The sequence below is a fragment of the Helianthus annuus genome, chromosome 4 (genome assembly GCF_002127325.2).
Source record: "Helianthus annuus cultivar XRQ/B chromosome 4, HanXRQr2.0-SUNRISE, whole genome shotgun sequence".
NCBI lineage: Eukaryota > Viridiplantae > Streptophyta > Magnoliopsida > Asterales > Asteraceae > Helianthus > Helianthus annuus.
The window spans coordinates 183,689,145-183,716,819 of NC_035436.2; the positions used below are offsets into that span (position 1 = coordinate 183,689,145).

The 27,675-nt window shown below is 34.2% G+C and overlaps 1 protein-coding gene and 4 long non-coding RNA genes across 7 annotated transcripts; all 5 read right to left on the bottom strand.

Annotated features, from left to right (window-relative positions):
- Nucleotides 1-561: 561 nt before the first annotated feature.
- LOC110937286 lies at nt 562-16,601 on the bottom strand. 2 transcript variants are annotated; one of them, XR_002590685.2, is made up of 4 exons: nt 16,412-16,601; nt 15,423-15,664; nt 15,221-15,322; nt 562-629 (listed from the first exon to the last, which is right to left on the bottom strand). It is a non-coding gene; the product is annotated as an uncharacterized LOC110937286 (long non-coding RNA). The 2 variants fall into 2 exon arrangements; XR_002590684.2 differs by lacking the exon at nt 562-629 and having other exon boundaries at nt 15,123-15,322; nt 16,412-16,599.
- Nucleotides 16,602-16,677: 76 nt separating this feature from the next.
- Nucleotides 16,678-17,223, bottom strand: LOC118491156. Its single transcript, XR_004890639.1, has 3 exons — nt 16,955-17,223; nt 16,815-16,884; nt 16,678-16,743 (listed from the first exon to the last, which is right to left on the bottom strand). It is a non-coding gene; the product is annotated as an uncharacterized LOC118491156 (long non-coding RNA).
- Nucleotides 17,224-17,285: 62 nt separating this feature from the next.
- Nucleotides 17,286-18,208, bottom strand: LOC110935070 (probable protein phosphatase 2C 38). 2 transcript variants are annotated; one of them, XR_004890640.1, is made up of 3 exons: nt 17,888-18,208; nt 17,548-17,803; nt 17,410-17,435 (listed from the first exon to the last, which is right to left on the bottom strand). XR_004890640.1 is itself a non-coding variant. In XM_022177668.2 (2 exons), exons 1-2 carry the CDS (start codon nt 17,951-17,953, stop codon nt 17,591-17,593), a joined length of 279 nt encoding a protein of 92 aa, XP_022033360.1. In that variant the 5' UTR covers nt 17,954-18,208; the 3' UTR covers nt 17,286-17,590. The 2 variants fall into 2 exon arrangements, 1 of the variants encoding a protein (XP_022033360.1); XM_022177668.2 differs by having other exon boundaries at nt 17,286-17,803.
- Nucleotides 18,209-18,254: 46 nt separating this feature from the next.
- Nucleotides 18,255-19,445, bottom strand: LOC110935069. The gene is made up of 5 exons (XR_002588841.2): nt 19,145-19,445; nt 18,949-19,069; nt 18,699-18,794; nt 18,492-18,550; nt 18,255-18,394 (listed from the first exon to the last, which is right to left on the bottom strand). It is a non-coding gene; the product is annotated as an uncharacterized LOC110935069 (long non-coding RNA).
- A 4,213-nt stretch (nt 19,446-23,658) lies between these two features.
- Nucleotides 23,659-24,197, bottom strand: LOC118491157. Its single transcript, XR_004890641.1, has 2 exons — nt 24,108-24,197; nt 23,659-23,980 (listed from the first exon to the last, which is right to left on the bottom strand). It is a non-coding gene; the product is annotated as an uncharacterized LOC118491157 (long non-coding RNA).
- Nucleotides 24,198-27,675: the final 3,478 nt, after the last annotated feature.

Consider the following 27,675-nt stretch of genomic DNA (forward strand, 5'->3'; position numbering starts at 1 on the left):
GTTTTTATTTAAAACCCGAAAAAACATATATTTTACATTTACTTTTCCATCCCCCTTTATTTACGTTTGTGGTACAATGCGTTTGTTTTTTTTTAGTATTTTAAATTCAGATTGCCATTATAATTTATCCGTATAGTCCGTTTATGATAACTAACATAAATCATTTATATCAGAAGTATAAACATGTCATTTTTCAACACCGTGAAATTCGCGGGTATTAGCACTAGTATATATATATATATATATATATATATATATATATATATATATATATATATATATATACTAGTCACTTACCCGCGCGATGCGGCGGGAGTGGCAATTTACAATAGTATAATTGTTTACCGTTAGTTTATCCGTCGTCTCATGAAATATTGTATAGTACTTAAGTTAGTTTTCTTATTCGTGATACAATGGCACTGGTTTTTCTGTTAGTTTATCGATTATTTGGTGATCTTCTACAAGAATAGTACAAACAAGGAAGTAGATATAATTAAAAACAAGAAGAGTTCAAAACAGTCAAGTAGCTAGACAAAACAATAAAAACACCATGCGGGGAGTCTCTTGTATCTCTTCCTGTTTTACCAATACATCCGTTCGCTTATGACTTTCTTGTACCTTCTCCTCTACTGTACCAGATTTCGACACATAAAAAATGTTAGACGCCTACAGGTGGTTTAAAATAGTAATTAAAAGGTAATTTCTGGAAGCAAATAAGGCACAAAATCTACTAACTTACCTTCTTTTTTATTCGGATGCGATTAATTAATCACGCAACACTTCCTGGTAGACAACATTTGATGTGTAAACTCCGCTTTGTTTGAATTCTTTGGCGAGATGTACCAACACCTTCGTACTTTGTCTTGAAATCCCTCTTGATAACGCGACATAAAGTTGTCCATGTGAAAATACAGAATCCGGAAGATAAATACCAACGTTCGGAATTGTTTGACCTTGAGCTTTATTAATCGTCATGGAAAAGCTAAGTCGAATTGGAAATTGTTTTATTTTCATCTTGAATGGGAACATGTCATCTTCAGAAAGGGTTAGAGGGATTCTTGGCAAAAAAAAACTCTTTTGCCGGCATGTTGACCGACTGCAATTTCCGCATTAATAACATTTCGCATGAAACCCTTACATATCAATCGCGTGCCATTACACAGGCCATGTGATGGATCGATATTACGTAACAATATTATTGGGCATCCAATTTTTAAACGAAGCTTATGAGGCGGCAAACCACTAACATGACCGGATAGAAGTTGCGCTGATCGTCTTCAGCTTCATCAAAACTGTAATAAACTTTTTCCTCCCCTTGAAAAATTTCAATCATTTGATTATTAATCTCGTCAACACTATCATTTTTAGTGGAAAATATTGCTCTAGAGATTATATAATCTGAAGAATATACATTATCTTCAATTGATGGAAAGATGGCATGGATCAATTCTTTTATAGCGTTTTCTCTGTTGTTGCACTGAATTGTCATGTCATCGGGTATGCGGATATAGTTTCCTTCGATTGGTTCTTCAGTTCCATCGCCGACTCTTAAAAGAAATTTAGAAAACCATGGATCTTTTAGCGCTCCATATTTATGGTCAACCGCATCTTCTTAGTCAAAGACCAAAGAGGTGACATTCGTACGCTGGAGTCTACAATCTGTGCTCGAGTGCCACGTTTAATAACCGGCAACACCTGTCTGAAGTCACCTCCCATAACCATTATATTTCCACCAAATGGGAGACTAACACCTATAATGTCTTGGAATGTACGATCGACTGCCTCTATCGCCTGTCGTTTAACCATCGACGCTTCATCCCATATGATTATTTTGGCAGATCGAATCAGTTTAGCGGCCCCACTCTGTTTTTTGATATTGCACATTGAATTATTTTCAAGATTAAGAGGAATCTTGAATCTCGAGTGAGCCGTTCTACCTCCTGGCATATTATTAGCCGCTGCACCTGATGAAGCTGTTGCGAGAGCAATAAGACCACGTGACCGAATTTCAGTAAGCAAGGCAATGTACAAAAATGTTTTTCCAGTTCCACCTGGACCATCAATAAAGAACACGCCTGGAAGATCATTATCAACATGCATCATGATCTCATCAAACACGTTTTTTTGGTCCGGATTAAGTGAATCTTTGGCACTCAAGTGTTCAGGTTCCAAAACAATCCCATACTCTTCTTGTAACTCACGATAACCTGCATCTTGTAAGTTAACATCGTCTGTTATCTTAGGAAGGTCGAACTCACTGAAATTTTTACCCATGGATTGTACCAAGACACTAATTTCGGTAAGAACCATATTTTGAACTCGTTCTATACTTTGACAGTGTAACCGATGATCTTCAGACAGTGAATCAAAGTGGTCATTCCATAACTTTCGAATATCTCCAGGTTGGCAAAAAATCATTATGGTCGCAAATAACCTTCTAAGAGCATTGGGAAACTGAAACGTAGAGGCTTCTTCGAGACATTGTGATAGATATTCATCGTCTTCTATTAAGCCTAACTCAAGAGCTGCTTTCCGAAATGTCGCACACCGTTGACCATTAACTGTGCAAAGATGTTCAAAAGAAGTAGGCCCTCTGACATTTGACAAAAGTAGGCGTAAGTGGTACCTTTCTCCTTCGGCTGGATTAGCGGAAACAATACGACCTCTTTGTTTTTTACCGAAACGACGACTCCAACGGCGTGTGCTTCCATTCCACGTAAAGTGTTTTGGAAAATCTTTATAAAAATGTACCCTTGCTGTTTCATCGTTTCTATTTATCTCAAAAAATGTTGTTAGCATGGTTCTCTTATCCCTTTCCCTATCCACAATATTAGGCATCAAGTCGTCATCTCTAAATCTAACCATCTGATTATTTGGGAGATGAAGTTGTAAGGCTAGAACAGCAGGAAAGATTTGAGAAAGAGAGAAGGAAAAAATGCGCCACATAGCCTCTGGGGGCGATATGTAGCGTGCATCTTGAAATATTTTTATCTCATTAATAACAACCCCTGGCTCACTTTGATCGACTTGAATAACCTGTTTGTCATGTCCTTTATAAACATATTTGAAAAGATATTTCACAGATTTTATACTTGAGCAAACTTCAACATTCATATGGCAGTTAAAGATCATCAAAAGCCTTGGGTTATATGGGACCACCCATCTATTATCAAGTGTTTGTCCTCGTAGGTCCACTTCTATCCCGGTGTCTCTCCTTCGATACAACGGATACGAATCTTCTCCTTGTGTCGTCTGTTCGTTAAATTGTCTAGGATAGTGAAAACGACAAATTTTAGGATCACCCTGCATACAAGGACTTCTTGATCGTAAATTGCCGCAAGGACCGTGAATCATGTGCTTGACAACCATCTCATGCAATCTGGGATGTGTTAGTTTGTTAGGAATTTCAGCACACACAACCTTATCATAATGGTCCGCGTTATTGATCTTGTGTTGCGGGTACATGATTAGGAGAAAATGTGCGTGCGGCAAACCCCGCTTTTGAAATTCAATGACATAGACGTATGCCTTAACTTCCCCGAGGACATGTTTCTTGAAGAGTTGATCCTTAAGATCTTCTAATTTAGCCCGGAACACTCTTGAAACAAGGTCTGGACGATCTGTAGCAGTTTGACCAACATGTAAGTTATCACATATCTCAGGCCACTTAGGATTACATGTCATTGTAAGGAATACATCAGGCTTGCCGTCATCTTGAACTAACGTCATCGCATCTAGAAACCGACGTCGCATGTCGCGAGGCCCCCGATGAAAGATGCAGGCAACACAATTCTTTTCCCAACTCTGTTTGCATGAACCTCACCAGTATTGACGCAATCCACAATACCTTGGTACAATTCGGCCCGAATCTTAGCCTGGTTTCTCTCACAAAATTCTAAGCGTGACGTCTCAATTTTGATGTAAACATCAACCACAAACTGCTGTAGCAGCCTACCACCGAACAAAAGCACATTATCGGTAGATCGAATCTGGAACTTGTAACAGTAGTACTCTCGCATAGCCACGGTTGTTCTACCACTTCGTGTGTTTGCCTCTGAACGATGAAGATGTATTAAAAACAAACAGTTAATAAAAATAAAACGCATTACGCTATTTTTATGATCTTCACTTAAAAAAGGATAACAAATTGTTGGTACCTTCCATTTCTCCTTCGATGTTGTCATTGTTGCGAACCTCATTGATTGATACTCCTTGACGTGGTATGTTACCATGCCAACCCGACTCACCATTAGGAAAAAATAGAGGATACGACAATGGATCGTAACAACTGAAGTACGGCTGAATAGTTTGACTATATTCAGACCTACCGTACACAACAATACTTCGTTTATGCGAAGTGATATTGTCATTACCTTCAACCCAAATACCAGCAACCTATATAATTGTGAACTATAAGTAAGTAAAATAAGCAATACAATTAAATAATTGCAATTAATATAATATTATATATACCTCCGATGTCGTTGGTCGGCTGTACACCCTTTGGTCAAGTTCAACCGAAGTATTCAAAGTGACTCTATAGTTGTCCAGAGGTCCTAGTCCCGCAAGTCTTCTAAATGTATCGACATATGGGTTTGTAGAAAGAACACGTGTTAAAATCTGAGTAATACGCCGATCAAGATTTGGCCATCGGAGTCTGTGATCTAACTCAGTATCAGGATCATAAAAATACAACTGCAAGTACCTAGGGGTCCCATCCCTCGGAACTAATTGGTCGATTCTGTGATATATTCCTTTATGTGCACGAAAAGTATATACGTCGTCTCTCATATTGTTCAATGTATCATCCAATGTCACACCCATTGAGGCAAAAGAAAAATTGGTGTTATAAGCACGGATGTTTTGCCTAAACATATCTCCAATTTCATCTTGATACGTGAAAAGTCGGTACAATTCCTCTGGAATTTCTAAGTTTGCTAACACAGTTTTCCCACTCATACAACAAAAGATATCAAATTCATACTGAAATCGTTTTGCTCCACAATTAGGACATGCACCTCGTTCCTTTAAAACACGATGCACGATGCTCTCCAGGTACACCATTGTAAACCAAATTATAAGGATCATCTTGCACGCTCCCATCTTGGAAGGAAGGTTGATCAATTACTTCAGCAAATTGGGGTAATAAAGTACGTGGATGAATTCGAATACCTAAAAAATTGGTGTATTAAGTAATGAAGGTTGTAAAAGATGTCGAGTTCGAAAAAAAAGAAATCATTGTTAAATAAATAGAAACCTCGTGATGTTCTATGCCTGACTACGTCAATTACAGATGGGAATGTGGTTGTCGGCGTAACATCATCTATCGGGGTTTGGTTGACTTGACTGCCATTTGAAATACGCATTCCATTATCGTTTCGTGTATTAGAACATCCTTTATTGTACTCCTTGCGTTTTATAGTAGAAACACTTGAGGCGTTCTCATTTGTTGTTTGTGTAAATTGAGTAATATTAGTTTGTAAACTTCTTAACGGCGTCCTTTCTGTTGACCTATTACTCATTAAAGATATTGATGAAGCACTTTGGGAGGCATCACCACTCCCAAATTTAGATACTTTGTTATTTTCTTTGCGTGCAGCATAGTATCTTGTGTGATACTCTTTTCGTTTTTCAGCTTTAGTAGATCCGCTCGAGCTAGAAGCATGATTACGATGGTTTGGTTGTCCATTAGTCATTGTAAATTGATAAAGTGACAAATACCTTGCAAATTAAATAAAAGAGAGTTATCATAGATGATGAAATTCTCAAATCATTACAACATTCAAACACATGACTTAGAGAAAAACAAACTGAATGATAACATTGAAATACATAATGATAACATTAAAATACATGACTTAAGCCGAATATCATGACTTAGAGAAAAAAAAAACACAAATCCTTAAAATATTGACATACATAATGATAACATTAAGTGAAAGCCAAACTAAATACTTGGTGAAACAATGGTCTCCAGAAACACCGCACCCTTAAAACCTCGAAACCAAGTAACGGGATAAAAACATTCGAAGGGCTTCATATCCATTTCAATTGTAAACAACTTCCCTAATTTAGTCATCACAAATCAATTACCATTTGTCACACAATGTGTTATATCGCACCACATTGACAAATATATCGGGGGGATCGGAGGACATGATAAGACCTTAATCCAGTAATCCTCTTGTAGCGTCCATAGGTCAATTGTCATCTCAAACATGCCAGTGCTAGCAAACATGTGAAGCTCATTTTTTACATTCACTAAAACACCTTGAACCATTCCTGTAGAAGGAATGGGTGGAAAGCTTATCTCCTTGAACTGCTCCGAATTAACATCAAAACAAATCACCACATTCGTACCTCCAATCCAACATTCGCAAACAGTGATGTAACGCTCCGCGTTTTTGATCTTTCTATTTATAGCTTTATGGGTTGTACTTTCTAATTTCAGTCAATTGTACTCTCAGTTTACTCTATTGTATTTCGAGACTTGAATCATAATGAAAAAGTGCATCGTTTTGATCATATGCTTGTTTTAATACCATGTTATGTTATTACACGTTAAATCACGTTAAACTATGTCAAACACGTAAAAACAGTGGAAAGATATCCTAATCTTGGCTCTCGAAACAAGCATTTTCAAGAGATTACCCTAAACCGGACAAAAATCGGGACTTCGTACGTTAATTCAGTAGATTACCAGAAAGTTGGGTTAAATCAAGTAGTTATAATATTTATTAATTTTAAATAATTAATTAACATTTTAATTGATTAAATAAATAAATTATTTTTATTTTTTTTTATCAAATTTTGTGAAATAAATAAATAAAAAGGAATTTTGTTAGATTAAACTAACTAAGTTAATGAATCCTTTGAAACATTGGAGATAACCTAGTTAAAGTCTAACTATGTTAGTTTTATAAAGGGGACCGCTAACTGAGTTAGAAAACTCAGTTAGTCCAGTTAGTGTCAAAAAAATGGCAAAAAAAAAGGGGATAAACCCCCTGGAACCGGCGCATACGGGACTCGAACTCGTGACCTCATCGATAACAAACGAACACACAACCATCCGGCCGGGAATGCCCCATCCGACCAAGTATGGAAACATATCATATTTATATACGTTTTCTATCCTTTCCATTTTAAGATTTGCCGCCCAAAACAGAAATGCAGCAACAACCTTTGACTTTTTCCGTGATAGATATAATTCCAGAAAAGAAAACATGATCAGCCGCAAATCAAATTTGATAATCGTTCCTTTTTAGTCAATCAATCACCTCCCTCGTTTCCATAATTACCCGATCTCTTTCCCTTGTTCGATTCAATCACGACACCTTTCCATAATGTTCGAGACGTATGAACGCTATAAATACCGTGTCCCTCCTCACCAAATCCACACCTTCATCATCATCTCGACGCCTCATTTCTCACAGCCACCCTCTCACACTCGCTACTGCCAAAACAATATCGAGCCGCCACCCTCTATCGGAGAAGACCCGTTACTCACCCGCATAGTTGTCGGAGTAAACCGAACCAGCCGGAGCCGTACGAAGGATCGACCGGAGATATACAGAGGTTGCCGGAGAGTGGAAGCTCGCCGGAGAACCAGTCGTGGCCGGGAAAACTCATCGAGAACCACGGTTCCTGTACCTTCGCTTCGGTATAAACTTTTTTCCGAATCTATTCTTATATATCACTTTCAAATATATTAATCATAGAACAACGGTTGTTACTGTTCGGTTATTTATTCTATGAAGAAGATAAGCTGTTGTTGATGCTTTTTTTATCAAATGATAATAATTAACACTTTTAAATGTTTTATTTATTTATTTATTATTTTTTTTATTTTCCGGTCATAATTAAAGCAAAAGGCTTACTGTTTCAAACTAATTTAGTGCCAAATCTAAATCCTACCTTAAGTGTGGTCCATGGGTTTCATGCAAGGAATATAATACTGAACTATGATGGTCATGACAACAAATCATTTTTTTAAAAAAGTATTTCTTGGTAGTGAGCCACAGGAATAAAAATAATCATATTAAAAATAATAATAGTAATTTAAATAATTAATGATTTATTTTTTTATAAACGAGTATTGTTATTTTTAAATCCAAATTTTACTATCACTATTAATAATATTCGGTAATAGTGTAAAGGTAACTAGCTCGAATTTACTATAACCCTTATAATTACTAACAATATTAATGTATACCTCATATTATAAATAGGGTAATCTCTTGCAAATCTCTTGGATAATCTCAAACCTTCCTACTCTTCCTCACTTACCAAGAAAACGCAACGCAATCTAAGGTGAGTATACTCGATCCCATTTTCGTTTTAAACACATTTGGGTGCAACATGTATTCCATATTCAAATTACACAACACTTGAGTCTTGTTATAATCACGCTCTATCCACATTTAAACATGAAACAATTTGATGCTTGTTAATCTCTTATGCTATGCATGTTGAACGTGTTAATCTCAATGCCCTTGAGTCTTGGGGTATTGCGATGTTGAACGATATGTGAACGATATGTGAACGATATGTGAACGATGTTGAACGATATTTGAACGATGTTGAACGATGTTGAACGATGTTGAACGATGTTGAACGATGTTGAACGATGTTGAACGATGTTGAACGATGTTGAACGATGTTGAACGATATTGAACGATATTGAACGATGTTGAACGATATTGAATGGCAAAGTAGTAACATGTATCATTTTATTCATGTTGGATATGAGCACATTTAAACATTTTATTCTACTATGCTATGTATCAAACTTGTATACTCGCCAACGTTTTTGTTGATTGTACTTTAATACATGTTGCAGGTTGATAGATGAAGAATTCAAGAATCAAGTTAGGGTGGACTAGAAACTCACCTAGAAAATAAGCTATGGTTGAAAGATGATTTATGTTTTAATCATGTTGAGACAATGTATTGTTCTTTAGTTTTAATAAAATGTTTTAATTCATATTGTCATAATTAGTGTTATGTTGTTTTGAGCAATTTGTTCGTCTCATCCCGATGTTTCCGCCATCGGTTGGGGTGTGACAAGTGAAATATAGAGTACCACCACAAAATGTGCCAGCTGACCAATTGAAATGAGGGCTTAGGTACTCTTGTCTTGTTATGAAAGGAATATTTCTCCAAGAGTCTACTTCCCTAGAATAAACATAGACACCAAGTACACCACTCCTACGCTTTATATGCAAGACCTTGTAATCATTGTCAGCGTCAACGTACAAACCAACGGCATCAAGGTTATTTATATAGAATCCATGAGAATCAGGGGTTGACGAATGCTTGAAAGCAGTAGTTGTTGGATTCCAAAGAAGCAGCTCGTATGTATGATTCAAGCAAACACACAACAATCCGTTCAAATGTGAAAGTATTGAGACATCATTATTTTGGTGATGGAATGGAAATGTAACTATGGAGCTTGGCCCATAGTCATTGGATTGAAAGATGATCGGATGAACAGAGCATGTTAGGTCGTCAATTAGTAGAACTCTCTGGTTAGATGAAACTAATGAGCGAGAACAATGTATCCTTACGAAATCTTGTGTTGACAGTAACGCGTACCATTGCTTACATACACTCTTAGAACGACCTACATCCTTCGCTGGCACCCTCGTTAATATCTCAAACACGATTGTATGAACAGGAAGGTCAGCCATGGTTATACCTTCGTTTAACACAGATAATGATTATTTAGTTGTCCAATCTAAGAAGATTATAGTTTGGTGAAAAATAGGTGTAACCATTACTTGTAAAGCAAGTAATATAACATACTTGTAATATCATATTATAAGATTAGACAAAGTAAAATATACTTCTACAATTACTTCAATATGAGGGGGAAAAAAAGCAAAACACGAAACACCAAGAGAGACTTTAATATTCAACAACTAAACATATAACAACACCAAATGTTTCTAACTTAAACACAAACTTGGATAACGATCCATAACTTAAATATCCCGTGCCTCGACCATATCTGGTTCGTACGTAATCGTACTCAACTCCGTAGACTTCAAAATATTAACTCAAATAACAAATAAAATATAACTTTTATTAAATTACATGAGCCATTAAATCTAACTAATTTTTAGAATGTTCATGTGTGAAGCATAACATACTATCTGGTAGATGAACCAACTTGACACGCGATACATATATGATAGACTTTTGTTGCATGGCTCGAATGGTATGTATAACATCGGAAGGCTTCAGGGCGGACAAAAACATTTGTATTGTGTGACCACTGTATATTACGATTTTGGATTAAAGTTCTGCTAATAATAATATTTTCTTACATATAATGTAAATATTATGTTTGTAATATGTTAATAATAAATAATAACTTACGTCTTATCTTGAAGAGAAAGTTCAAAACAACATCGATCACGTTTGCCTTCTATTATTCTCCCAACCACATCTATAACAAAATCAGCCAAATCGTATACACTATATCATACATACATATATAAACTTTTATATATTTAATAAAAAAATATAGATAGAGAATTTATATGTACCAACAATAATTTTTTGAGGTCTCCTGTCATGCTTCAATTCTATAATGGAAGGGACCAATGCATATAAAGAAGCACCCCTTGGAATCGTAAGCATAAGTGAAAAAAGCTTTGTATATTCATTGATGACATTTTTTTTCTCGGACCAAACTAACACGTAATTCTGGTACTTTGGGTACTCATGATATTTGAGATTCTCAATTTGGAAATGATTTAAGGAAAAAAAACCACCCATCAATGCCGCGTCATTATATATGTATCAAATGTTGTGGTACGAACGCAACAATTTTTTGTCTCTAAAAAGAAAAGAAATTTAGTGGTGGAAAAACGCTTACTCGTATAACACAAAGTAAATTAAAATAATGTTCTTACGTGTTGATCAAGAAAAATAACCACTGATCTCTTTTCATCGACGTCATGCCAAATAAACTCCACCTTAACAAAGATTATATTATACCATGCTCTATCATTTGTCAATGATGAAAATTCTTCAACGGAAAAATGATCAGACATATCCTATTAAGTGTTTAATGTTAGTTAACTAAAAAAATAAAAACTCCAGAAACTTAAATTTAAACTAAAACATGATTAAAATTAAAACAACAACAAATTTAAATTTAAACTAATACATAATTAAAACTTACATAATTAAGATTCAAACTAATTCGAGAAAAAAAAACTACAGTCATCATCAAAGTTGTTCTAAGGTTCCCAAACCATTTCTTCATCCAATGGTGGTTCGTAAACCGCCCCAGGGTCAGTTTCGTACCCTTCAGCCCAGCTCGGTAGTTCTTGTGTTTGACTGTGGTTTTCCACATAAGGGGGGTTTGTAGGTGGAGGATGCATAGGCAGTATAGGAGTGTTTGCCACCGGACGATGATGCCCCTCCTCAATTTGTAGTCCACCAAATTGTAGTTGAGCGAATGTATAGTCATACGCCCAATTCAACTCTTCATCCGCCCAACCAAATGGATCATCGTGTTCAAGGTTTGTCACCGGATGAGGGTTTTCCACCGGAGGTGGGTTTGACACCGGAGGTGCGTTTAACATCGGACGAAAAGGGTTTCTAACTTCAGGGTTTGAAGTTAGAGGGTTTGAATCAGGAAGGTTTAAATGGCGACGGGATGATCGTTCATTGTTTGTTGATCCTTGTGGTTCAACGGGAATTGGATAACCACCACCCATACCTCTCAATTGATATTTGTTTGGAGTGATTTATAAACTGAAAAATACAATTTTGATTGTATATAAAGATCAATTTTAAAGCAAATAAAAATAGTTTGATTAAATATAAAAAAAGGATTGTGTAAACTTAAACATACAATTTTTATTGGATATAAAGATCAATTTTCTTACCATGTTAAAAATTAACATCAAAGTAAACTGAAACACAAGGATTGTGTAAACTTAAAAACAAAATTTTTATTGTAACATTTTTAACATCAAAGTTAAGTCAAATGTTTATTGGATTTATATTTTTTTGACCAAAAGAAATGGAAGCAAGTGCTGAACACGACCTTTTGTGCCTGAGGATAGGCCCGTATGAGGGGAAGCCCATATATTAAATTACATGATTATTGGATAAAACGTGTGCCCTTTTTAACATCTTCTAGTAATAATCATTTTATTTTTATTGATAATATTAAATTTAAAATTTATAGAATAGATTTTAATGCTAAAGACAAGGATAACCGATAATAATATATTAATTGTTATAATTATATATTAATTATTAAAATCTAAAAACATATATTAGCGTTTTAAATATTTAAAAAGATAAAGATTTTGTAAGTCTATAAAGTAAAAGTACATCAATTTAAATGGTTACGATGAAAAATATAAACACAAATTTAAGTGAATATTTGCATACTAAATTTAATGTTAACATCGGAAAAGATCTGCAAAGCCACAAACCAAATTAGTTGCCGACCTATAGTTTACATGTATGGTAATTTAAGGGTTATGTTTTCTTGGTTTAAACTGATTTTTTATAAATATCTTTTAAATCATTAGTTCGTATAAAAAAATTAATAATAAAAGATCAAACAATCGGTTCATCTTAGATGATCAGTTTTAAGTTTCAACCCGAATCGACCCGAATCGTTAAATGGTAATAACCGAATGGTGTGGATCTAAAATGGTTGACTTGCTTCGATTAGTACCGATTTTGTCTGTTTCAAATGTTTTTAAATACCCAAACATAAAATTAAAAGAAAGATTAACCCAACAATCAATAAATACCCAAATAAAAAACTAAAAGAAAGATTAACAACATTATTACAAAACATATACCTACAAAGATGATTCTTACCCAACCCAATTTTTATCACCAACTTTCCATGAATATTTATCCAAACATTTATATTTCCAATCTTAAATCTTCCATAGGTGTGTGTAGGATCATTTGAGAATCAATTAGATGATCAGTTTTAAGTTTCAACCCGAATCGTTAAATGGTAAAAACCGAATGGTGTGGATCTAAAATGGTTGACTTGCTTCGATCAGTACCGATTTTGTCTGTTTCAAATGTTTTTAAATACCCAAACATAAATTTAAAAGAAAGATTAACCCAACCATCAATAAATACCCAAATAAAAAACTAAAAGAAAGATTAACAACATTATTACAAAAGGGGTATGATAAATATACCCATCACAAGGATTAATATACCCAAAAGTCAATTTTAGTAATGATTTTGTAATGATTAACTAATTTATTATATTATTTTATTATAAAGTAAAAAGTAATAATTATGTTTTATTATAAAGTCAAAAGTAATGATTATGTTTTTTTCTTATTTTTATAATACTTTTGTTACTTTTTTATATTTTGTTATACTATTATTAGTATTACTATGTTTTATTGAGTTTTTTCACAAAGTAGTGTTGGAGGAAAAATATTTACCAAAATGGTGTTTCTTGAATAATATTTACCAAAATAGTGTTTTTTAACTATTAGTTGTGTCTTTTTCTTAATAAAAAGGATAAAAATAATGGTATGTTTAATAAAACACAGAACTTTATTCTTATACTAAATATATTGCGGGTCTCAGTGGAATAGAATGCTTGCCAAATTTTTAGTATGATAAGATATGTAAAAATTTAAAAAGTAATACACATAAACACTACATTTAGTATGATAAGACATGTAAAAATCTACAGTAATACATATAAACAATACATGAAAATTCGAAACCCATGATATTATATTCAGACATCATTTATTAATAATTTAATTTAAAAACAAAACAATAAACGCTACATGAAAACATAATATTGAACCCAGGCAGTAAAACAAAGTTGTGTATTTGTAAATATAGCATATAATATAAGTTATTGTAAAAAAAATTACGACATAATTTTTTTAGTTTAATAGTCCAAAAATACATTTAATTAAAAATAAAGAAATAAAATTTTAATTTATTGGTATCAAATAGTTGAAAAAAGATCCTGTTATATTAATGAACAGAAATGTTTGTAGAATTCTTTTTTTATGTTTTTTATTTCACTTTTAAATATATTTGAGATGATTCGTTCGTTTTCCTAAAAGAAAATACTATAATATTATATTGATGAATAAAAAAGTAAGGAAAGAGTTATAAAAAAAGTAGTATAGATTAATAATGAAATACAGTGTTGGACATTCATAATGAAATTGCTAAAGTACTTTTTATTGAATTAACGGTCTAGCTCCGCCACTAAAAAATTATTTAACTAAATGGGTACTTTAAAAAATATTTACCAAAATAGGTGTTTTTTACAAACCTGTTTTTTGTTGAACTAAAATTGTTTTCCTTTTAACTCATGTTAAATAACATATTTTTGAAAAGAAAATTATTTTACACAATAAGATTAGGAGTGAGAAAAAGTTAGTTTAAAAAAAAACCTTTATTAAATAAAGTTGCTTTATGGAAACTTGTTCCATTTAAGTATTAAAGTTGGTGTATGCAAAAAAAAAAAAAAAAAAAAAAAAAAAAAAAAAAAAAAAGAAACTGAAAAGTTAAATTAAATGACTTGACTTGTGGGTAAAAATAAAAAAGGTTTGACTTTTTGGGTGTATTTAACAACACCCATTACAAAACATATACCTACAAAGATGATTCTTACCCAACCCAATTTTTATCACCAACTTTCCATGAATATTTATCCAAACATTTATATTTCCAATCTTAAATCTTCCATAGGTGTGTGTAGGATCATTTGAGAATCAATTATGCAATTGAGAATCATGAAGTTAATCTGGGTAATATTTTTTGTTGACCCGCAACGTGATGCTTAATCACCGGTTAGAAACACCCAAAAGTAATTCAACACGTGTAATAAAGGTTTTTAAAGATATATTGTTTTATTATTTAGTATGTAAAACCACATTTTTTTCCTAGTTGACAAATAAACAAATGTAAACAGACAATTAGGAAACAGTTATATCAAACAATGAACCTTTAACCGATAAAATTTTGACAGGATTTTAACCCTTTTAGTTAAATAAAAAACAAAGAGGCAGTTAAACAATACATTTGGATTCAACAATAAAAACTAATTAATAAAAAAAACAAAGAGGCAGTTAAACAATACAGATCCAAAAACCACAGTTATTTCAACATTTACAACCTTCTAAAGTTAAAAGCCACAGTTAAAAGTTACAAAAAAACCAAGAAATTTGGAAGAACTTACAACAATGCAAGAGGCAGATGTAAAAAGCCGACAAAAAATGTGAAACCTTGATGTGAGAGCCGAGAAACAACGCAAGATCCAGATGCAAAGAGTCAATATATTCTGAAATCGAAGTAAAATAGAAGTTGTTAGGTTGATGTTTTGAAGGTTTAATTGATGCAAGATTTAAAAGTAGGATTTAGTTCAACTGAGATAAACTTACAATTTGAAAGTTTAATTCGTCTCAGTTGAGTGTTTGTAGAGTGTTGAGCTTGATGAAGTATTTGTAGAGACTGAAGCAAGCATGCTCTCTTTCAGACAACAGTAAAATCTTGCTTTACAGATGTAGATGTAAAAGCAGTACGTCAGTTGAGTGTAGTTGAGGGTTTGTAGAGTGTTGAGCTTGATGAAGTACTTATAGAGACTGAAGCAAGCATGAGACAACAGTAAAATCTTGCTTTACAGCTGTAGATGTAAAGCAGTACACGGTAAGTAGTAAAAAAAAACAAAAAGGACAAAAGTCAAACAAAAGATCCTGACATGACTTGGTTTTTGAAAAGGTTGAGATATATTAAAAGATATTATTCTAACTAAAGACTTATTAAGAATATCAAAAAAGTCTTTGGATTATAACTTGAAGTTGGATTCTAACTAAACCATTTGGTATTTGAAAGGGGTAATACTTCCAGCTATAATGCATGAGTCGGGATGGTTTTTGGGTATCTTTAGTTATAGTGCACCCAAAAAGCATGAGTCGGGTTGGTTTTTGGGTATCTTTAGTTATATTTGCATAACAAAACTTTGTAATCATTTTATTCGGTTCAACTGTATATATAAACCATGTAACTTTAAGTCGCAGATTTAAGTCGCACATTTTATTCGGTTCAACTGTATATAAACCACGTAAATTTAAGTCGCACAGTTAAAATTCTTTTGAGTAACTAAACGATCAACCCACGAACCCAGTAAATCAACCCAAACACCCATTTCATGGGTTCGACCCAAAACTGACCCGAACCCATTTAGACTAACCCATAAAACAAACCATTAATTATCATCAATGTTATTATTGTAAATGATAAATGAATGAACTGCTAACAAAAAATTTAATAGTACAAACAAAGTAGTGTTTATGGGTCAGCTCAACCTAACCAATCAAGTGCCGATCTTTACAGCTCTAGAAAAAGCATATAAATGTAAAACAATACTTACAGGGTAATCATCATGCACACGCCAGATGCTCTCGCCAAGTAGGTTTGCTACCAATAAGACAGTCAGCGGTGGTAAATAGTTCTTTTCAGACACCGGAATGGTATTCGTGGTAATCACCTCTTGAAATAGACCACTTGACAACCGATCAATTGCTAGTGGACTGCCGTAAAACATATCCACTTAACTTAAACCATTCATTTTCATATGGAAGAGACAAAGTATGAGGTAAAAGGTGTGTGAGTTACCTGAAAACAGCATGCGTGCTATATGCATAAACTTCCATGCCCCTTCCCCTTCACGATGCAACAGGTCTGCTCCTTTGGCAATAGTACCTATAAACACAAAATCAACATATTAATCGCCATATAAAGAGATACAAGAGGAAGAAGAAAGTAAACCTCACCAGCAGTATCGATCATGTCATCCACCATAACTGCTACTTTACCTTTCACATCACCGTTCAAATTCGTTACCTGAAAAGGGTAATATCAGAAACATCAAAAGGGAGAATATAATTCTTTCCTTCATCTATAAACTTCTTACTTCAGCTACATTGTGCCCATGACGCCGCTTATCAACAATGGTCAATGGCGCATCAGATAACTTTTTAGCAAAAGCTCGTGCTCTAGCAACTCCACCAACATCCGAGGGCACCCATAGTTGTTAATTGCGAATAGCGACAAATAGCGATAAGGTACCTATAAGACACATAGCGAATAGCGATAAATAGTGGGCGGAAATTTTATAAACAGCGATACGTATGAAAATTTTTTAAATATTTTTATATGTATATTATATCAAAATACCCTGGTATATATATGCCATTTTACATATATATTTAACAAAAACCTATAATCCAACCATTTTATAGCTATATTTACTTGCTATTTATATCAAAAGAAATTAATTGTCACTATTCTCGCTATGAGTCGCTATAATCCTAAATCAGCCATGTTTACCGATTTTGCACCGTCCATTGCCACCTTGAGAGCCGACATGTTTACCAAATTTGCCAAATCAGCACCTGAAAATACGATAAACAGATCGTAAACTGAACTGACATAAAGAATTATGTAAATATAAACTGTTGCTGACCTTGAACAACATCAACCTTTCGAGTAATGTATTGTACTTACATTTTGAATTTCGGTAACCTTCGACTTCTGGCTTTTTAACCGTTCACCGCCTGCATTCTCGATCAGCTCTCCCTAACACCACTCTCAAATCTCCAGCATTCGCAATGTAAATCAACCCTTTACAAATAACACCTACCAAACAGCACGTCCCCACAGACGCTATTTGCCGGCATATCCGCCATTGTTCTCTTACAACCGAAAGAAACTCATATCTTGATAACATTCGCAGACATATCTTGATCCTCAGACGCAAATCCTGAACCAAAATAAACAAATACTTTATAAAGTTTCACACTTACACAATCGAATCAAATTCTTGAAACCGTTTAACCGAACTTACTCTTGAGATTAGCAAACAGATTCTCGTTAACGAATCTTGACGTCTCCGGTCCACCATGTCCCTCATAGACGCCGATGAACGTTCCGTACGGACCTAAATTCATCGAACTCAACGGTCCTGATTCAACCTGGCTGATCTAACAAATTGTTTGCTTGAATCACAACCATTGAAAATTCATCACTTACATGCATCAATGAACACAAAATTGGAAAAGGAACTTTACCTAGAAAGGCATTGAGCAAGCAGATAAATCCCAAACCTTGAAGGGTTTATGTACCATCCTTTCTCGAGAACCAACCTCCCAGATGCTTATGTGATATAGAAAACAAAATCATGTAAGAAAATCGCAAAAGTGATATAGAAACGAAAGGGACTGATCTGGCCTGCAAAGGCAGTTAGCCTCACTAACCCAGACTATTAGTTCTCACCTTGGAGACAGCTTTTCCTAAGTAGTCGGAACCCTCATCTCTTAAATCATAAGCTTTATAGACACCTGCAAGATGATAACTGTATGCACAAATACAAAATATCAAAAGGCTGTACCAAATAATGCTACAAAGACATCAATTAAGACAATTTGTTTCATTAGAGATACAAATCTTACCTGTTGAAGTGCCGCTAGAAATAGTTGCTCGACCAGTCGACCCCATGTATGATGTACCACTTCCGTTCTCGCAACATCAAGAAAATAATCAATCAAACGTCAGTAAATGTCCTTCCAAACTCATACAATTCCACAAATCTTCAAGTGTAACCATAATATTTCATTAACAGTGAAAAGTATTGATTCAACAAAAGAAGTAAACTGTACATAATCATGAGGAAGCGATAACTGTTTCCCTGTCTCCTTAAGCAGTCGCTCCAGCTCAGCATTTGCAGACGCCATAACCTCGCACTGTTCGAAACCCTAGCAAAAAAACCACAGTCAAAGAAACCGAAAACCAAACGAAATCTCCCTAAAAACACAAAACACATAAAAAAGCCTATAAATTTAAACAAAAAATCAAGAAATCTTGTAAATAAACCCTAGACTTGTAAATAAACCCGAGAAATCTACTTACAAAGAACAGAGTGCTTGTTGTGCTATTCTAGAGAGAAATCTACTACAAATAAACCATAGATCTTGCCAGATCTTCCACCTACAAGCACCATCGTTGACGAACCCACAACCAAAAGGAAGATCTGAAACATTACCCAGATTAGATTCAAATAACAAAAAAAATAAAAATAAATAAGATATGGTAACAAGAAAGGTACCCTACAGTCAAACCAGTAGATCTGGTGTCGGATCTACTGAGATAGTGTCGGATCTTGAAGCCATCGGGAAAGAAGCCATAGAAATCGATCTGGTGTCGGATCTGGTGTCGAATCTGCTGAGATAGTGTCGGATCTTGAAGCCACCGGGAAAGAAGCCATGAAGCGACTGTTGGAGTGGAGAAGGGGAGAAGACAGTGATGGCAACGACCGGTTCGATGGAGGAGCGGTGGAGGAGCGGTGGAGGATCGATGGATGAAATGAAGGTTAGGGTTAGGGTTTGTAGAGAAAGGTGGAGCGTCTGGATGGATGAAACGAATTTTGTGGTTAGATAGAGTGAATGAAAGATTATATTGGATCTATCAAACTAAAAACGGGTCAAGTTAATCCGGGTAAGATCCGCGTGGGTATCAGGTGTTGAAAACAAGTTTTCAACACTTTGTGCTTAACAGGTTTGTACAATGGGCTTTAAAGACTTGTAAAGTGGCAAATGACCATTCTATCCTTCCTATATGCTTTATAAAGTAGTATATATATATACATATATATATATATATATATAGAGTGGGGATCCTACGAAAAGTGTGTTTTTCCTAAAAAGTGTAAAAAGTCATAAAACACAATAATTTCAGGCATAAAACACACCTAAAACTCACAAATAATAGAATGAATATTACTAAAACACCATATTCAAACTCTAATAGTCCATAAAAACTTCAAACACACCATCGTATAACTATGAATATAAAACACACAATGCTAAACAACATAAAACACAATAATATTTGTCATTCCACAATCAGAGCCTTAACATCTAAAACACAACACAAAACCCACATAAATGATGTTTTAGTAATCTTCATCATATTATTTGTGGGTTTTTGGTGTGTTTTATGGTTGACATTATGGTGTTTTATGACTTTTTACACTTTTTAGGAAATTTGGACTTTCTGGCCAACTCCTATCCTATATATATATATATATATATATATAGGGGATGGTTCAAATGAAAACCACTTTTAACGCGAAAACTCGAAAACTAACTAAAAAAAGCCTAAAAAACACACAAAAAATTTTTTTTTTTTTTCAATTTTTTTAATAAAAATCGCTAGTTTTTATATATAAAAAAAAACTTTTTTTCAAAAAAAAAAAAAAAAAAAAATTTGTGTAGTGCACATGTGTAATAATACACATGTGTAGTACACAGACACATGTGCAGTATTACACATGTGCACTACACAAAAATTTTTTTTTTTTTTTTTTTTTTTGAATTTTTTTTTTTTTAATAAAAAAACCTGCGAAAATTTGATTGAAACAAAAAATTTTTAAAAAAAAAATTTTTTTGCATGTTTTTTTGGCTTTTTTTAATTAGTTTTCGAGTTTTCGCGTTAACTAGTGGTTTTCATTTGAACCTTCCCCTATATATATATATATATATATATATATATATATATATAGGGAGGAGATCATGCGAGAACCACCTCTTATTGTGAGAACCGCGAGAACCAATGTGAACACACCAAAAATGCCTAAAAATAGCTAAAAATCACAAAAAATGTTTTTTTTTTAATATTTTTTATATAAAAATCGCTACTTTTCGAAGCAAAAAAAAAAATAAAAAAAATTGGCCACTAATAGTAGCGATTTGAGCAAAAAAAATATAAAAAAAAATAGATTTTTTTTTATTTTTTTAGATTTTTTTAGGTTTTTTGGAGGTTTAGTTTTTAGCATTTTAGCTGGGGGGGGGGGGTTAGGTTTTTTGGGGGGGGGGGGTAGGGGAGGGGGTTTAGGTTTTTTTGGGGGGGGGGGGGAGGGGTTAGGTTTTTTTTTTTTTGGGGGGGGGGGTCGGGGGTTTAGGTTTTTGTTTTTTTGGGGGTGGGGGGGGTGGGGGTTAGGTTTTTTAGGTTTTTTTAGCTATTTTAGGTTGTGTTCACATTGGTTCTCAAGGTTCTCACAATAAGGGTGGTTCTCGCATGAGCCCCTCCCTATATATATATATATATATATATATATATATATATATATATATATATATATATATATAGCATTTACAGGAGTGATTTAAGGAAACTATTTTAAGTAAAGGATATATAATAATTCTGATGAAGAGAATAATGGATGTAGAGCACTCCATGGAGAGTAAGTCAAGGAGGATTATCCGTAATACTTGTTAGTTTTTTATTCGTAAAGACCATATATTTTAAATTACATGTTTTTAAATTCTAATGACGATGTTCTTTTCATTATTGAATGGTATTTTTATTATATGATGGGCCTTACCCGACCCGAATTTTTTATGTTCGGTCATATGAAGTGAGAGCATCTAAAAAAGCGAGCCTAATGGAAAAAAAAAATCCCGGATGCGCCACTGGTTACGAGGGTTTGCGGATCCAGATGATTCCTCTTCTCTTTTTAGCTTTTTTTTCGTTAGACAATGTTTAACAGTATGTTTTTTTGAAACTGAGTTTGCCTTTCAAGAATACTTGCAACGAGCCATCTCGGTGTTGTCCGGCATAAGACATAAGTCGTAGTGGGACTAATTCTCGGGGTTTCTTTTGGTTTCGAGTACCAAAACAACTTCTTCATTATTTGCCATCGTAGTGAGAGGTTTGAGCGGTTTGCGTTTTAGAGAGGATTTGAAAGTTAAAGAAGTGGTGTAATCAAACCTAAACCTTCAACAACTATTTATACTCAACATAAGAGGGTTAGAATTATAAATAACCGGTTCCAACGGTCAAATGCCATTTTTTAAACTTATACCCGGTGGTACCCGGTTCTCGGGAACGGGTTACACCGGGTACCCAACTATACGGCTATACCTCTAGCCCCCGGGTCCGGGTCCGGTTCCTACCTGGTTTCTTGAAATACCCGGTTCCAAGTGTACCCAATTAGGTCCTACACGGTTCCTTCCCGGCTCCAGTTCTAGCCCAATATGCGATTTGTGCACATGTATCTTGGACTGTCCACTTTGTCCCTCCCCAACTACCGACCATGCGGATTATGCATGCAAATTATTTTGGGCTTTTTGCAATACATTAATTCATTCCCCAGCGAAGAAGTCAAAACAAAATAAAAAAGTATTCACAAATATCAATTTTCGAAAAACTGGATCTTTATTCCAAAAAATAAAATCAAAATACCAACGGAAATCTCGATCTTTAATAAAAATACGGAAGAAATTGAAAGGTCATTTAATCATGCGTTTACCCTTCCTTAAATCTGATTGCGTGTTGCCTGATTTGCATCTAGTTATTTTGTTTTGAGTAAATTGCAAAAATCATCGTTTATGTTTATACCAAATTGCAAACTATGTCCTTTTTCTTTAAAACATGCAAAAAATATACTTGATGTTTGCAAACCTTTGCATGTTATGTTCTTTAACCCTAACTCAGTTAGGTTTCATTTTTAAATCAGGATAGATTGATAATTTTACTCATTAACTTAAAATCTATTTAATAAATAAAACAAAGAGTGAATTTCAAGTATTGTCCTTTATCTTTATACCCATTTTCAGGCGCTGTCCTTTATGTTCAAAATTGATGAGTTTTGTCCTTTATGTTTTCATATCATACACGTTTTGTCCTTTAGGCCTAATGCAGTTAGTTTTTTCAGTTAAATTTGGTTATATGCTTTGCACATGAGGGCATTTTTGTCAATTCAAAGGTAAGTTCAACGGCAGATTTACAGCTCAAAGCTTCTGCAACCTTTGAATTGACAAAAATGCCCTCATGTGCAAAACACATGACCAAATTTAACTGAAAAAACTAACTGGGTTAGGACTAAAGGACAAAACGTGTATGATATGAAAACATAAAGAACAAAACTCGTCAATTTTGAACATAAAGGACAACGCCTGAAAATAGGTATAAAGATAAAGAACAATCCTTGAAATTCACTCTAAAACAAAAACAAGAACTTTTAGATACTAAAAATATATAAACAGGTTAATTCAGTCTCTTCTCTACTCTCTATACTCTCTTTCTTTCTCTCTCTAGTTCCCTTGTTTTCACACCACCACCCACCCTACCACCGCCACAACCTTCCGTCACCACCACCACTACAAGGGAGGCACACATTCAACGTGGTCAGATTTAAAAATGAAAACTAACTGAATTAGGGATAAAAGACATAACATACAAGGGTTTGCAAATATTAAGTACGTTTCTTGCATATTTTGAAAACAAAAGACATAGTTTGCAATTTGGTATAAATATAAAAGACTATTTTTGTAATTTACTCTTTTGTTTTTCCATATTTGTATGTAAGGAGGTGTTTTTCATGTATATGCGAACCGTCTTTGTTTGTTCAAACTATCAGTATGGTTAATACCTTTATGTCTTTTCTATATGTCATTAATTGATCAATACAAACTTCAAATAATAATAGAATCTAGCATCCATCATCTGCTTACTTTATATACCTTTAGGTTTCTAAAATCCAAGTTTTTGAAAAAATCACTATACAATATTAGCTAGAAAACATGCCGTCCTCATTTTTTGAAAAATCACTATACAATATAATCTAGAAAAATGTCAAAGCAATTTGTTTCTTGAAAATTAGAGAAAACAATAATACATAAAAAGCCACAGATCTTAGCTTGAAATCACAAAGCAAAAAAGAAAAGTTTATTCTGTTAATGGACTCATTTGAAAGACACAAACTAGATTCCTTCGACGCAAATCCATTCACCCACAAATAACTTGTCACAGTCGAGATTCGGGTTGATGGAGTTGAAGAATTTTGTGCTCAACTTGAACTTTTGAGCGATGTCAAAACAAGTATCTCCACTTTTCACACCGACAACAGACGTACAGGCATGCCAAAATTTTGTTGGAAAAACTGAGAAAATTAAGATCAAAATATATATCAAGTAAGATAATGAATCTAAACATTATTTCAAACGTAGTTCAAAAGTCTTTTTCACTTTTAAGATGCATTATGTATGATTTTATAGTGTAGGATTTACCGAATGAATTAGTTCTGCCTTCGGTTGTTGATATGATACCGACAAGAACAAGCACAAAAAGCAAGCATACAAATGTTTTGTTGATCTTAGCCATTATAGATGTTTGTAGACCGTGTTGTCTATGGATCGATGTTTGAAAATATATTGCATTTGTTGTGCTATATGTTATCCTCTTTTATAGATGTCATGGCCTATTATAAAACCAACACACAAGCCAAAAGAACAATGTTGATTACATATTGATTACGATCTCACCAATGATATGCAAAAACAAGCATTGATAGTATCATAGATATCATCAAATAAAAAAAGGCAAGTTGCAGAAAGATAAAGAAACGTTTCGGCTAAAGGGTGTGGGGGGTATGGGTTGGATCATTAATCGTCATGTAGGACCATTAATGGATTGTTACATCACCACCTTGCCTCGTCCATCTTAGTTGGCATGGATTAAACCATCACACCATAAGCCTCCTTTCCTTTTTCAACAATTCCTTTTAATTTCACAAAAATAAATTAAAATAAATGAATAGTGGTTTGAGTCATGACCACACCGTTAGGGTAGTGATTTTAAATAATATATTAGAAGTGGGTGACATAACGCTGATGTGGAGGGTCATAGTGACTATGAGGGTCATAAGTCATAACCACACCCTATAGCCTAAAAGGATATGCTTAAATTTTCCTTGTTAAGTGTGATTGTAGTCTAGATCCTTTGTTATCCGGATAACTAAGGTTTGCCATGAAAGAGTTTGTAGTCTAGTGATATCAAAAAGTGTGATAAATGTGGTTCTTCACAAGTGGTTAATATCGGTATTTGTTTTATTGTTTTCGATAAAAATACAATGATTCTAACCACTATTTATAGTAAAATAAACCTTGTCAAACAAGTCTTCTAACCCTACTAAAATAAATAAGTAAACAAATAATAAATAAACCTTTAACTTTCGTGATTCGCACATTTAACCCTTTCAATTAGGGGTGTGCAACAGTTCAGAACTAGAACCGTTTAATGCTAAATATAAGAACCGGGAACCAAACCGGAACCGTCAGATCCGAACCGTATTGTTGTATTTCGGGTCCGGTTTCGGATCTTATATTTAGCATTAAACGGTTCCCGGTTCAGTTCCGGTTATAACTGACGGTTACGTTTAGAGAACCGCTAGAACCGGTTTGGGTTTAAACTTTAAGTAATATATTAAAAACCCCCATTAATTTATTTAAACTTTAAATATTATATTTAAAAGAATGTTTCAAGTATTAAAGAATATAAAATAGTTTTAACATAATGTTTGAATAAAGTTTTTGTGATGGTTTACTAAAAGCTTTTTAGTTAACTTTTGTTTTTTACATTGTATTCTTTTGTTTCATGGTTTAAAACATTTTATTGTTGCTACTTTACTTTGATTGGTTTGAATTTTGGATGTTGCAACTCCTAGTTGTATGTTTTAAACAATTTATTGTTTTAATTTTGTTGTTAGTTTTAGGATTTAATTAACAACCGTTTCGGGCAAGAACCGTTTACACGCGTTTAACCAGGTTCTGAACTAAACCTAAACCGTTAGAATACGGTTCGGTTTCAATTCTGATATTTAGCATTAAACGGTTCTGATTTGATTCGGTTCGATCCTGTTTTGAACCGTTGCACAGCTACAATGAATTTTAAATTCACACGTAGGTGAGTGACAATCCAATCATTAAATTCAAATGTCCTTGTTTTGTTTTCTTAGTTGTGTCCACCACCATCTTTTTTTTCTCAATTTTTTGTTTCTGTAATAATATATCCACTTTAATAATATTATGTGAGGTTCGCATTTTTTCTTGTAATCCGGTTGCTATATGATTTTAATTACGTGAAGTCCGTGGTTTGTGGTGTAAAGTTTTGGTAATGCTACTTATCTTAAATGTCGTTTAGTCGTTTATTTAAATGATCATCCGTTCCATGTTTAACAAGTCAACAGGTTTAGATTATTTGTTTTCTTTAAAGGCAAACTTCATTCAACCAACAAATAAGACGGACATCTCCAAGCTAGAGATGACCCGTCAAAACAAAAGTTACATCACAGGAAAAGAAAATTTACACCAATCCTTCCAAACTACGTTACCCTTTCTACTTCTACTCCTATACCAAAGAAAACCCAAAGATTTTACATCCGAAACAATTTGAACCACTTCTGTATTAGAAGCTGAGAAAGCCTTCTCATTCCTAGCTTTCCAAATTCGCCAACAAGCTAAGATAAGAACACTATATAGCGCCTCTTTCATAGTATCCGAACCACCCAAATAATTAACTAATTGAAGGATGTTATTAGTTGAGAACACAAAGAAAGGCGAGAACTTACACCAAGTCGATATGCCCATCCAAACTCCACACGCCACGCGACAAGCCGAAAATAAATGGTCCGAGGTCTCTTCCGCGTTACCACAAAGATGACATAAACCATCTCCCACACAAATATTCCTCTTTTGAAGCGTACTCTGAGTTGGGATCCTATCCATGCTAGCCCTCCACATGAAGATATTACATTTATTACGTAACCATTTACACCAAGAAAAACCAATACTATCGTCCTTCAATTCATTGCTTCTTAATCATTTCCTTGTCTCCTTAACCGAGAAGTCGACATTGTCCCCTTGGTTCCAAACCCGACTATCTTCTTTTCGTTGTAAACAAATGGCCGCAAGCTTCCTGTGAACCTCAATGAGGTTATTAACTTCAACAGTTGAGGAAGGATATGTCTTCCATTCCCAAGCAATTATAGGACCATTACTTCCCATAAGAACCCTATCCGCCACTGAGCACCATTTATTAACCTCAAGACGAAACAAAGCCGGGTACATTGTCTTTAACGATTCACTTGTTAGCCACGGGTCAATCCAAAACTTCACCTTATTACCATTACCCACAACCCCACGAATCATATTCACAAAACTAATACCTTGAACCTTCAACCGAGAACCAAAGGTCACCAATTTACTCCATGTACCAGAGAAGCGTTTATTACACGAAAACGCTTCCTATCTTCTAGTCAATCCATGCACCGCATCAATAACCTTCCTCCAAAGCGCATCATGCTCTAACCGATATCTCCATAACCATTTTAATGCTAACGCATTGTTGGTCTCCTCTAGTCTACTAAGACCCAAACCCCCATCTCTTTTAGATTTCGTAACCTTGTCCCAAGCAACCCAATGAACTTTATTTCGTTCATCATTCCCACCCCATAAAAATCGCTTGACAATCGCTTCAAGCTTATTAATAACGACTAACGGAGCTTTATACAATGAAAAGTAATATGTCGGGAGACTCTCTAGAACCGCCTTAATAAGAATCACCCTTCTACCCATAGATAAAACATTAGACTTCCACCTCGACAATCTTTTCTTGAACACATCAACCACCAATTCCCAATTGCCAATTCGAATCATATTAGCACAGACTAAAATACCCAAATACTTGAATGGAATTGCGCCCGAACTACATCCCAACCCACACGCCTTTGAACCCACCTCTTCCATGTTTTTGCCTACCCCAAATTAGCTCGATTTCTGTATATTAATCCTGAGACCA